The sequence below is a fragment of the Fulmarus glacialis genome, unplaced genomic scaffold, assembly GCF_000690835.1.
Source record: "Fulmarus glacialis isolate BGI_N327 unplaced genomic scaffold, ASM69083v1 scaffold31238, whole genome shotgun sequence".
NCBI lineage: Eukaryota > Metazoa > Chordata > Aves > Procellariiformes > Procellariidae > Fulmarus > Fulmarus glacialis.
Window position 1 is genome coordinate 1 of NW_009226915.1, and position 13,755 is coordinate 13,755.

Here is a 13,755-nt window from a genome sequence, read left to right on the forward strand (position 1 = left end):
CAATAGTGGTTTTTATTTTATTTTATTTTATTTTTTATTTTATTTTTTCCACTTTCAGAACCTTGTTTGCAGTGCAGAACGCTAGCATCAAATTATCTGATCTAAATAACAGTATAAATTTCCATGCCATTATTTTTCTTTTTTGCTTTTTCTCATTTGGGTCTCTAGGCTATAGTGCAAAATTAAAAAAAAAAAAAAAAAAAAGAAAACCTACAAAAAACAGCACTGAGAAATTGGTCTAACTACTAGGGAAAAAAAAATGGAGACCGAACTATTCCCTGCCTCCATCTGAGGTTGTTCGTGAACAAGATGGTCCAAAGCTATTTGTTTGCTATAGTTCTCACGAATCACTGCTGGCTGGCCCACGTGTAGCTACGACTCCAGTCTCCAGTGCTCCTTCAGTAATAACTCGTTTCTTTAGCACTGTCATCTCAACATGACATTTTTATTTAGTTTCCTAAATTTCTGAAACTGTTACGATGAAGGCATTGTTTTGCTTTTGTAACCGGGCCATGTAACGTCATGTGATTCTTTATACATCCGTAATCTCGTAAGAAATATTGTTCAAAAATGTACCTTAGACTGCACCCAGGAACTGGGAAAATGCCAAATCTACTTTCAGTGACAAACTCGTAACACATTTCACTCTTTTTGACCTTTTGGCATAATATGAGAACAACAGTAATCAAGGCAGTATTAAAAAACACAGCTGTAGGTAATACAAAGTGCATTTCCTGCATATAATACAAATATAACTTTAAGAAACTAAAGGCACAAGCTAACTAAATATGTATTACATACTAGAAATGCACAGTTCAAGGTAATTCTAATAGCTTCAAATATTTGTTTATAATGGATATTTAAAGCAGTTTGAAAATGATACCTCATTAGTGAATTGCAAAAAAGTATAATTGCTTAAAATATAAGTAAAATAGACTCTAATATTGACATCTTGGATCAGTGATAAAATACATCATCACGTTTATGAATGCACTCTCTATATACAATTCATAAATTATTCTTCCGTTGATTAAAAGCATATTAGAGGCTCAAGGATTTGAAGGTCCATTTTTAGGCTGGTGTGGAGGTATTCAAATTCTCCATGATTGTATGGAAAATTACGGCAATCGGAGCTGTCAAACCTGGATGTTGTCAGCTCCCAATTCTGTACGTTAGTTAATAATGAGCCTGTTCAAAATGTGTTTGTGCAAATTTTGGTCCACAGTTCCCCCTGGCTGGGGAGTCAAGGGTGATTTTAAGGGCCAGGCTCTCGCTCAGCCTGATCCTGCACCCCTAAAGCTGCGCTGGCTCCCGGGGGAGCGGAAGGAGTCTGGGAAGAGATGCTAACGGTGTGAGGCTGAGACCCGAGTCCAGCCCCGGGGGGGTTCGGGTCTCAGGTGCCAGTTCAGGCTCATCGCTAACTTTGGTACAGTCTGCTCCACTTGCCCAAAAACAAGGGAAAAAAGAAAACTGGAAAGAAAGGGAGAAAGACAAAGAAAGCACTTTGTTGGCTTCAGTAAATATGAGCAGAAATTGTTTCAATATATTTACTATGTCTCTTTTGAAAGAAATGTGCAATAACATCACTGTTACGGATACACAGGCTCTATAACAAGACTTCTAGCTCCCTCTGAAAGTCAATAAAGGAAATCTGCTTACCCGTCCCCCCCGCCCGTGTGCCCTCCCCTCCCGATAATCAGGTCTTTTAAAAACGACAAGTTGAAAGAAGGATCACCTACTCTGCTATGAAATAACTGTGCCAGCAGCGCATGATACCTTGGGAAATAAGGATTTCTGCCCATGCAATATAATGCTTTTCTATGTGCTCTAGATATTGAGCTGAAAAGTGAAGAGTCATCCCCAAAATGTTCTACGTTTATCAACATATTTACTATCCACACTTAGGTTCATCAACTCCCAACCCAACAATCTTCTTCAGACTCGAAAAAATGAGTAATACAGCAGGATTGTTAATTTGAGATGAAAAGAACACGATGCCTAAACCCAACAACACTGCAGTTTCCAAATGCTCTGTGAACAGACGAGTCCTGGCCCAGTGACTAGGGGCAGGACTGATCCTGCACGGCTGCTTGTTACTGCACCGCGTGGGCCCTCCCAGCTGGCTAACGAGGGTTGTCCCAAACGCACCGGGTTAAAGCCCAGTCCGGAGCACACTGATGTCAGCGGAGAGGCTCCTGTCGCCTGCGGTGCTCGCGCAGCCCGTCTCTGGCCACCCCTGAGGCCTGGCTGACGCCCAGCAGCGCGGTGCCGCCCGGCACCCCTCCGCCGGGAGGGTCGGCAGCTCTGCGTGTGCTGCCGGCCTCCAGCACAAGCCAGTGCCGAGGGAAACCTCGGGGGAGAGGCCCCCACCTGCAAAAGCAGACGCAACGTGGCGTTCATCACTGAGCGGCTGAGAGGTGGCTACGGCCGAGCAAAGCTAAAGGCCACACGGGACAGCCTTTCCAATACAAGTCGGGTTTCCCAGGTTAGAAAATCCCTTAGATCATAGCTGTGAGGAATGACATGTGCGGGGTTGGTGAGCAACTACGGAGTTTCCACCACAGCCTGGTTTCTGTACGCAATCCCTTGAACTTATGGGAGATCTCACTGGGGTAAAAACTACCCAGTAAACACGGGTTGCAGAATCAGGCTCTGTAACCTTTTAACTAATTGGTGAAATATTAAATCAACAACAACAAAAAAGTCGTGTTTCTTTAGAAGAAGGCAGAGCACGCTGCGCTCCCCCCTACCCCGCGGGGATGTGCGGCGTCACCCCGGGCACCTCGCGCGCAGGTCGCGCTGCTCAGCTGTCAGGACGCTGCTTCTGAAATTTTTGAATACTGCCACACAAGAACTAAAAATCGTCACTGTCATCTCTCAAAGAGTTAAACGAACAATATTAAAATACCATCTTCTGTCACATTTAAAGGCAGTTGGATATGTTTTTTCCTCTATATTTATATATACAGAGTTCTGATCTAGAAAAACCAATACAATAAACCATTTTACGTTTAAAAACAGGCAGTCTTTGGTGACGCAAAGGCAGAGATTTTCTTTGTTACCTTCTGCCTATTTCACTCTGTCTCATAAAGTGAATGTTATTGGCACTGTCAGAAAGTTCGAGATACTGCTCCACTGATAAAACAAAATATCCATCGTAGCCTTGTACCCGCCCAGTGCTTAAAAGCTGCTGTTTCTCTCCGTCTGTCCATGCCCTAATACCTTCTTCCCCTTCCTGCAGCCGCCTCTGCTCCTTAGTCCAGGCCTGAGCCACGGCTCTCTGCCTGGCTACCTCCAAGACATGGTTCTTTTCTTCTTCCACCGTCGTTCCGTACCGAACGTTAAAGCACAGCGCGCCGTGCTGGAGCTGGATGTCAGCAAAGCGTCTAGTCCTCCCGTTGATCACAGAAGTCATCTGCGACACTGTGACGTTGACGCCGTTCTCCAAGATGCGTCGTCCTCCGGTGTTGCCGATTAGGACCAAATCTTCTTCCAAAGACCCCAGCTTGATGAAGTAATGCGTGTCTCGGCCCTCTATGGTGAAATGCAGGTTCTCCAGATAGTGAGCGTTGTTGAGGATGGCAGCAATGCGCCGGCTGTCCTCGTTAGCCACGCCTATAATGTCAGCTGTCACTATACCATCCTTTATAGCGAATTTGATGCCTTTTCCGAATACTGAAGGAATAGCTGCAAATCTCGGTTGCCTCACTCCCTCATAGCACTTGCCATCACTATACCTGGGTGTCATAGGAAGTTGATCCAAGGATATGAAGTTTCGGAGTTGCTTTTGTAGCTCACACTGAATACCAAGGATAGTCTGGAAAAGAAAATACCGATAGTTTGCAGGTGAGGCATCTTGCAGTTCATTATAGTGTCTCACAGACCCTACTGATCTCTTAATTGCTTAGAACGGATCTTCAATTTGTTTGGAAAACATCGTGCACATCTACAGAGCCTGACTATATGTGCATGCTTTCTAATTGCCTAAGGTATTGCTTTCTGTCTCTTGGACTCTTTCGTTTCTAGAAAACAAATGGAAAACATGTTTATCACAAATGCTATTTTCATATTTATTCTTCTTTTTTCTTCTCCCCGCCCCCCCCGCCTTGAATTGTTATTCTAATGGCTGGTGTTTTGACTCTTAGGCGTGGGGAAACCTGAACTCAAAGCTGTGCTTTTTCACATGATTCTATGCTTAGTCTCTGTGTGTCTAATTACGTCTTCTGTAAAATAGCAGTAACAGTTTTTATAGCCCATTCTTTAAGGAAAGCAGGCTGTGAAGGTCTCAAGACACTAGAACAATAGGAACCACGCAAGTACATCGGATCTGTAGATCTTGCTCCCCACTGAGGCTAAAAAAACCTCACTCCAACCATCTGTTTGTCTTTTAACAGTATACTTACCACTACACTTTTTCTGTGCCTTTGTAATAGCTTCTTTAATATCTCAGTGACAATTTTACATGGACACGCTCCTACATCTGGAAGAAGCTCTGACCCTCCAGCCCTCTGCACGTTGTGCAGTCATTTGTGCATGGGAAAAGAAGCATGTTAAATGCTACTAACATGAACTCACAACACTTTATTCTTCCTTTTCCTGACTACATTAGAGGAAAGGCATCTTTTCTCTCTCATCTTTGCAAAATCGTATTTCTTTGTTAACAGATGCTCGTACGGTCAAATGCAAAACATGAACACCTGCTCAGAATATCGGTAGTTGGTCCTGTTGCACCCTGCTAGCTGCACGGCTCTTCTTTACTGAAAATAAGCCCTGGAACAAGATTGAGTTTTACAGATTCCCTCCATAGCAACATTTCTGTTTTCCTGCAATAATTATGCAGAGTTACAGACTTGTAAAGCTGTTTATACCCTCAGTGATTTTGCATCTTTTGTAGCATCTTTGCTAACAAAGATGAAAAATCTGTGGTTTTAACTTTTTATTTCCACAAAATTTTTTGTAGCTTTTTCAATTTTCAGTCAAACACCTTTATCCTTTTGCCTATCCTGCCCCTCAAATTTGGATGGTTTCTCTGTAAACAGCTGCAAAGTTTCTTCACTGTGTTCCTAAAAGCTTCTCCTCCGCTCTGATGCCTGTACATAATGTGACAACATTGCAGTTTCTAGCATTGTTAGACTGTTTGCCTTGCCTATTATGTTGAAATACACAGTCACATTGTTTCCTTGGTCTCCAATATTTTCTAATCAAATTCCTTAATTTAGTATTAGAAGCAGCAGAACAGGGTTTTTGCTAACCTTTCCAGGATCCCACTCTTGAGTTTTTGTTTGAAGCTGTAGAAGTTCGTATGTTGTCTCCAAAGCTTCTATTTCTGGTTTTGGGAATCCAGGTAGTACGTTGTGCAACTGGAAACCAAACAGCTCTAGCCAACTTCCAATGTCTACAGAACAAGAAAAGGATGCTGGCAATAAGGCACATAAATCCTAGAAAAAGTGAGGGTAGTATGCAGAAATCCCAGCTATACAGAAATAACGATTTCACATCAATTTATGTTTTCAGTACTGGTTACAGCATTTATTGTAGCAAGCAAATTATTTGATTACAAAGCATAGCTATACTCAAATCAATAGTGTACCTTCTATGTATTTATAATGGAAAAAATTCAAATTAAGCTGCCTCTATTCTTCCCCTAATTTTAGCACTTAGAAAAGCACCAGAAACAATTATTAATTATTTTCTTGGTTACTATAAAGGCTATAGAAAACAGATCGAGCTCACTAAGATGTTACCTATTAAAGAAATTACTTCAATATATGTAAGATGAGAGCCAAATAGTAACTTCAGATACATGCAGAAGATTTCTGGAGTCTTGAATCCATACCAGAATTTGATCAAAAGTTGTATTTTCATGAGAAACATGTTACTTTTACCTGTTGTATACTTAGCAACATCTTGGATTCTGCCAACTGGGTAATTATTTTCAAATGAGTAGAGATTAAATGGTTGTGGGACAGCATTCAGGTGTTTCCATATATGATGATTTGGTGTCGTCCACCGACCAGCAATGACATCATAGTCCCGCTGACCCAGATGAACTAATTTAGTAAGAGAATCATAGAGCCCTCCATGAAAACCAATGATAACCTGGAAATCTGGATTAGTGTCCTGGTAGATCTCTCCATATGGGGTGTACAAAATTTCTTTTATGACTTGGCCCCGACTGCTAAATACAGCTAGAGGTGTTCCAGTGTTATCACAAGCAACATAATACTCTTCTCCACTGCTTAATTCCATTGCAATGAGATGACCTTGAAGATCATAATATAGGGATGTTATTTCCGAGCTAGTATGATTGTACAAGTGAGTAACTCTTATTGGGTTGGAGAGATCAGCATAGAAGAACTGTAAGTGTTGTCCTAGGCTTGATTTGCTTGCAACTCGTCTTCCAAGACCATCGTAACAGTATTGCACAGTCCAGCCGGACACTTTGTTGTACGCTTTGTTCAGCAGACCATTAGAGTTGTACTCAAAGATCTCATTGCCTCTTTGCCTGAGAAACCCATCTTCGTCCATTTTATATTGAATTTCTCCAAGTCTGGTAATGCGATCTCTCAGATCGTATCTCAGAGGAGTGAGGCGCGCACTGTTTCCATGGCTCAGCAAGTTGATGTTGCCATTAAGGTCATAGCTGTAGCGCCACTGGGTTTTATCATTCACAGACACAGTCTGAAGTTGACCATCAGCATCATATTCATAAAAATATCTTGTTATATTGGCATCTACACCTACGCGTATATCACAGATCACCATACGACCCATGTTATCATATTGGATGGTCATCCAGTAAGCGATAGACTTGAGAATTTCATATTGTACTTCAATCACCTGACCATTGGCACTAAAAATTTTGGTATGTTTCATCACAGTGGTGGTTATAACTTGGTTTAAATCATAATTAATTACACTGAATTTTCCAAATTGTTCAGTCCTGCCAGAAACATCGACGTAACGGTACAGATCTATGGGAAGAGGCGTCTCGTTTATCATGGCCTGCATGCTCGTGACACGGAAGTTGTTATAGCTGTAGTCAAATCTGGCATTTACAAGGCCTTCTTCACTAAACCTGAAGATCTGGCGACCAATAAGCGGACCTGTCCAAAACAAGTAGGGGAAAGAGGAAAGGCAAGAAAAATAATGAATTATGTCCACAGTATACTTACCCTACGGATCTAGCACAGACAGGCGATGAACTCAAATATACCCTTAAGCCTTATTGCTACTTGACTGTCTCAGAAAATACCATTAACTAAGAATTTGTTAGATTATTCTCTCACAAACCTTTATCAATGCTTGCTCAACAAAATATTTATATTTTATTAACATTTGTTTAAATGAATACTATTTTATTCATAATTATGATTTCTATTTACTTACAAGATAATTCTAAACTAAATTATTTTACGTGGTGATTTCCTTCCTCATATAAACAGTGTTTTTGAATTTATGCTGTATTATGGTATAAACAGGGAAACTTGAAAATACAAACAATAAAACAACTTGATTTAATATTTAGCAAATATCCACACAGTGGAATAAAAACAATCAAACATTTTAAGAGCTATTCCATACCAAGCAATAAAAAGAAAACTATTTCAAATGGGACAGCTATATATGCCTGTGGACACAGACAGAGAGATACACAAAAATATTTTTCTATAGAAACATAAAATATAAGAACTTGTAGACATAAAAATAATGGAATTTCCTGCCAGGTAAGTCCAGGATCAGGGCCAAAAACTTTAGCAAAGTAGTGACAGTTACACAAACCTGTTTGCCTGTATCTGATGGTACAGATGAACCCATCATGCATTAAATGTATTGTTTTAATAACCCCAGAAGATTCCTCATAGGTGAACGTGACTTGAGTAGTATCATAAAGAATCTCGGAAAGTCGGGACTGTTTGGTGTATTTGTACAGGACTCTGCGTCCTGTCCCAGGATACAATGTTTGCAGAAGCCGACCATCTCTGGTGACGTCCTGTATGAAAGCCGCATTGCTGTCCGGAGGGGTATAGATGTTGCGGTAGTACCCGACGGACAGCATGGTTTGCAAGGCATGGCGCACCATGCTCGGCATGGTGACCGAGAGCAGGTAGTCGGACTGGTCGTACTCAAAGATGTAGCGGCGCTGGCTGTGCAACAGGAGCATCACGGACTGCAATCAAACAGGAATGGCAGTATAAGTGGCTGATCAAGCAAACGATTATTCATCTAGTGAGTGCCTGAAGGTTAAAGAAATGCTGAAACAATCATCCACTCTTGTAGTTTGCTCTTACTGTCTGTACAATTCCAAGTGAAGCTTTCAGCTCCAGGAGACCTGGCCAGCAAGGTGGTACAAAACAGGAGGAAAATAACAGTAAGTCTAGAGGTAAGGACCTCCAAACTGGAAGGCAGATGTGGTTCTCAGTAGCATTTCAGTCTCATGCTGACTTGCTATGTTGCTTTGAAGTATTTAGGTCATCCTCCCAGGAAGCAAAACCAGAGGGAACCTCTTCCTCACACACAGGCAGAGCATCTGCACCAGCAGATGTTTCTAGGAGAGGTGGAAAGGGGGAACGTTCAATGGTGCGTACAAGGTGTTTAGCTTTCATGGGCGCTCTGCATATCTCTATCACACACCTACCCCTTATTCTGTATGTCTTCTATTAAATGCACATTGCCCCAGAGGTCATAGTATCTCTGTGCTTACAGATGGATGAAAATAGTCTGCAGGTTCTTTGGTGTGACTACTTCTATCTCTGTTTTTTAATGTTTACAAAGAATATAATTTCTACACAGGTACTTGATATTTGCCCTGTGTTGGTTAATTGTGACTGGTCAATGAAATCTGGTTTGTTGGTTTGTTTGGCAGATGAACATGCAAGCATGGCAGACACTTTTTTGTGCAAATTTAAAGTTTGGGTTTTCACCAGTCATGTGCAAAGTCATGGTGTCACAGAGCACAAGCCCACTGGTAAACTGTCACTGTTGAAACAAGCATAATGAAAACAGAGTGAAAATATACGGGGGAACTTTGTAGCCTTCCCCCAGCTCCAGTAAGTGGTTTGGCCGGCCCAGGGCACTGCACGCCCTTGCCACGCTGTCTGAGCTGAGCCGGGGCGCTGACACTGCACAGTTCTTAGCCCACAGCCCCAAACCTACCAAGCACAGAAGCAAATTTGTCAGGCTTCTGCATGATTGAGACATCACGCAAAACAAAGTTTTATGAGAAACAGTGTGACTGCTTTTTCATAGAGCATTGGGGAAAGAAATCAGGAAGAAAAGGCTTTTTTTCCCTCTAAGCTCAAAAATCTTCTCTGGGAAGAAAACACTGAGAGCTCAGCCCTGCAATGTGTGAAGTAACATTGGCCCTGAGCCACTTTGCTCTGACAAATAACCCAAGTGCTTATTCCAAGGACCGAAGACAGGCTAAGCCTTGGCCATCCCCTCTGCACCCCCAGCCTCCCGCCCTCCCAAGATGTATTTCTTCCTGCCCTTGATGAAAGACATCTGTCACCTGCACACGAGCCAGAGCGCACCAACGTATGCCACTCGCAAGTTATCCTCTGCCAACAGGTGACGACAGACCTTTACACCGAGCTTTTCCTGATCGCTTTATTGCTGGTCTGCCAAGCATTTCTAACACGCAGAGTGTTTATTTTGTTTTCACCTTCAGTCAAGAGTCCCCAGTCTGCAGTAAACCACTGGCTGAACTCTCTCCTAGCACTGATGTGACGCCTCTCTCTCTATACTGCTCCCGGGCCTGTTTTTAAGCTGTCTGCCATTGACAGCGTATGAATAACAAGATCAGAAACATCTCTAATATAACTTTAGTGCCCCTGTGTGCCATTTTTACAGCACTTTGTGGCTTTTCCACTTTTGTCCAAGATAGTAAAAGGATAGACAGTACAAGGGTTGGAGACTTAGTATCCTCTCTAGCCTATTAGAGGATACCATAAAGAGAAAAAAAATTAATTCCCAATTCATCCTAATAATATTACAATAGATTTTCCAAGTCTTTGCACAAATTGGGTTCTAATTGTTTTAAAGGATTTCAGAGGGTAGCTCATAAAACATCCAAAAAGGTGTCATTTTATAAAAGCAACCAGAGCCTGGTCAACCACGTAATGATTGATGCCACATGGTGTATCCAGACAAACAGCCAATGGCAATTACTTGGAGCTCTACTGGGAGCACAGAGAAATGCTGAACATCACCACTAGATGTCATTTCTGTCCAAGATACACAGGCAACCGCTCATCTATTTTGTCTGTGGTAAGCGGCAGGATTCCGGAAGCAAGCTTGGAGAATTCAGGAGATTTTATAACACCATTAACTAATCGAGGAAAGTGCCCAAAACAAGAGAAACTGAATCTCATCAGTAAAAATTATTTACAGTTCTACTATCATAGTGCTTTCTAAACCCTGAATTATTGGAGATAATTTTGGAAGGGGTAGAGATTTTTGAGGATGTACAATTAACTCATCAAGTGCTAAAAAATGAAGAATTAAATAACCATGAATTGGAAGCGAACTATATAATTGATTTTTTGATAGAAGGAATCATTGGGTCTTATGAGGTTTCAGACAACCTTTAGCAATCATTACATAATTAAAGCAGTGAGTTATGGACTTTAATGGAGCCACAAAATGATATTTCAATGTCCAATTTTGACAGTGAATTCATCTTTCTTTGGCACAAGGAACAAACAGTGAGGAAAGTACATTAAATAGCTGGGAGATTATGTCCATGGTGTGTATGACTTTCAATAAGTTTCATGACAAGTTACAGCATAACCCAAGCCTGCTGCTACCTGAACCAGTAAGCTTTCGCCATTTGCTTCTACAAGATCAGGATTTGACCACTTGTGTAGAATTCCAGAACAGTTTTAAGCTATATGAATTTATTTATAAGCTCATCATAAACTAAGAATAGGCGAAGTGCTTTGGAAAGATAAGAAGCATACATCTTTCCAAAATTATGGTCCATTAGGCCCAAAGAAAAAAAAATTCCTCCAAAAGGCACATTGCCCAAATATTTGAAAGCTGTACTAAATGCCTGTTTACTTGCAATTTGCAGAAGAGCATACAGACAAAAGAAGCCCTGACAAATTTATCTGAACCAAACTTCTGAAGCTTCTAGGGTTTGCCAATCTTCTTAACACATACAAGAACCATACCGCGTGCAGACAAGGAAGGAATCACATTTTTGTGCATTCTCCAGTCTAAATGATTTTTTTCTCTGGGTTAGGTTTAAGTTTTTTGAGGATCAAGCTTAAATACATTCAAAATCAGTACAGCAAAGTTTATCTTAAAAGTACACATTTGGAACTTTTTAATATAGAAATAGCTTGAAAGTCATTGGATTTCCTGCATGTAATACCCCCTTATCAGTCTTACCTCACCTGCCCCCTCCTAGCCTTTCCCTGTTCAGAGAAAATGTTCTGCAAACTCAGGGTATGTCGGATAGTCCAAAACGTTGCTATTTAAAAAAAAAAGGTTAAAAGGATGCTGTTTGAATACAATTTCACACTAAGTTCTGAAAGCTTTAAAAATAGAGATGGGCTTTTTGGTTTTGAGAGGCAAGACCAAATGAGATGCTTCTAAAGGTGAAGGAGATGCTGTTCTTGCTTAGTCTGTACAACACTTATTCCCCCATTTTGTGACCATTACCTATAGACATAAATGAAAATTGCTATACTCAGGCAATTTAGACACGAAGTCACTATAAAGGCAGAGCAGTAACTCATTTCATATTAATGTTTCCCCCCCAAATGGCCCTCGTAAATACTGAAGTAATCTGTCTCCTCACAGGATCAATCCCTTTTTTACAGTGCAGCACTGAATAGGTGCAAGCTTGTACTCTCTGCCTCATAATTTTCGCTTAAAAGAACTGTGTTTGTGGGAAGCAAAAAGTTCCCTTTCAGCGACTGTTATATTTTTGACTATGTGATATAGAGTAGCAACATGTTTTTCAGCAGTGAGAGTGTCCTTTGTTCGCTTGAACTCAGACTGAGACCAAGAAGTCATTTTTACCTACCCATTAAACAAATCTGAGGTGCTGATAACTTTCTTCTGAACTCACTATGGCAGGTTTGAACGGATGACATGTAGGTCTAAGCATGTCCAGAGACATTTTTATCTAGTTATGTAACTGTATGCATTTTCTGTTTAAAAAGTCTTAAATACTCTCGCAAGAGGTAGCATTATAACATAGTTCACAATATAATATCTATATCAAAACAAACATTTTTGCCTTGGTACAACAATCCACTTTTTAAATGATTTACCTTTTCTAAATATGTGTAACTCCATATTTTACCATCTGCCCATGTTCTGGAAATTATGTTCCCACTTGGATCATACTCCATTTTCTCAGTCCAGGTTCCTCTTTGGATATAGGTGACTAATCCAGAATGTGAATAAGTGATATTGACCTCATTGTACTTGCTGATGGGTGACCATAAAATTGGGCGTCCTGTCTGGTCATACATAATCCGAAGAGTGAATTTTCGATGATCATCATAAATCTTTCCTGTTCTGGTGACATGATCGAAATCAATGGAGAGCAGGTTTCTGTTGTGGGCCTAAACACAAAGCACAGCAAGGTAAGAAAACAATGCATCTTAATTACACACAACACAACATTTCTGTATCGGCTCTAATCAAAATGTGCAATGGTTTAACATTATGATGGAGAATTTAGGCCTTTTTAAAGACAAGAAAACAGAAAAATATTCAGATGAGAAACAGGAGGACCAAGAAACAAAATGCTGCTTGCATTCAGTGTTGTTACACTTTGCATTACAAGATGCTTCCTATTTCCGTGTGCTAAACCCGCACCTCTGCTCTCACCTTTTCCTAAGTTTTCCTTCTTTCTTCTCAACTTTCATCTCTCTGTGGATGGGCTTTTTGATTCCAGCCAAAGATGTGTAGTCAAGCCCACAAATCAACCGAGATATCCTATCTCACATCCTCTCTCTTAAGCTCCGTTAATGTTGACGGGTCAGCTACTGCTCTGGGATAGCCCACGCCAGGTTGCATACCGATGCCGCAAAGGGAAGAGCTGTGCTTGCGGCTCCCGAAGACCCTGCTCACCAGCATCCTCATACTTCTTCACAAAACCACGCCGCTCCCAGAGCTCATGAAAGCCAGCGGCAGCGGTGCCTGCTGCCAGCCGTAATCCATGTTGCAGCTCTCTCACCACGTGTGGGACCTGCAACATTTGTTAAACTCACTGTGTCCGACACACTAACAGAGTGACCGTGCTACGATCTGTTAACATTCATGGTCCAACAGGAAAATGGAGAGGGGCAGCCCAATTCTCAGTTTGAAATCAAGTTCAAAGCTGAGCCAGATACATGAAGACAAAATATATTTATCCAGTGCTTGCATCATCTTCCTCCTTACATCATTCAGTCACTGGGCAATCACTATTAAACTCCATTTAAATCAGAGATATAATTTAGGGACCCATAAGACATTTTTCATTGACTTGTCTCTTTTTCAGATCAATGCTCAATGTGCTCATTGTATTAATCTACTGCGTTTTATCTAATCACTTGTATTAATCTATTCCAATTAATAAATTCCTTACAGCAGAGACTATGTCAGTGCAGGTGTTAGCACAGTGCACGGCACAGTACTTGCTCCTCACTGAGTCCTGGAGGCGTAGCCGTAGAGTAAATGGTTAAGAATACCTGTTTAATAATTCAAGCTGTGATCGTATGGTGGTAGTGATTAGAAAGAACATTTTTTTTC

The 13,755-nt window shown here is 41.1% G+C and overlaps 1 protein-coding gene across 1 annotated transcript in view; it reads right to left on the bottom strand.

The window, feature by feature from the left end:
• Positions 1–2,864: 2,864 nt before the first annotated feature.
• TENM1 (teneurin transmembrane protein 1) overlaps positions 2,865–13,755 on the bottom strand; it is a 73,951-nt gene continuing 63,060 nt past the window's right edge. Inside the window, exons 12-16 of the mRNA XM_009582966.1 lie at positions 12,285–12,581; positions 7,783–8,170; positions 5,886–7,106; positions 5,253–5,395; positions 2,865–3,817 (exon numbers count right to left, since the gene is read on the bottom strand). Coding sequence (XP_009581261.1) covers positions 3,059–3,817; positions 5,253–5,395; positions 5,886–7,106; positions 7,783–8,170; positions 12,285–12,581 — 2,808 coding nt within the window. The 3' untranslated portion in view covers positions 2,865–3,058. The remainder of the gene's footprint in view (positions 3,818–5,252; positions 5,396–5,885; positions 7,107–7,782; positions 8,171–12,284; positions 12,582–13,755) is intronic.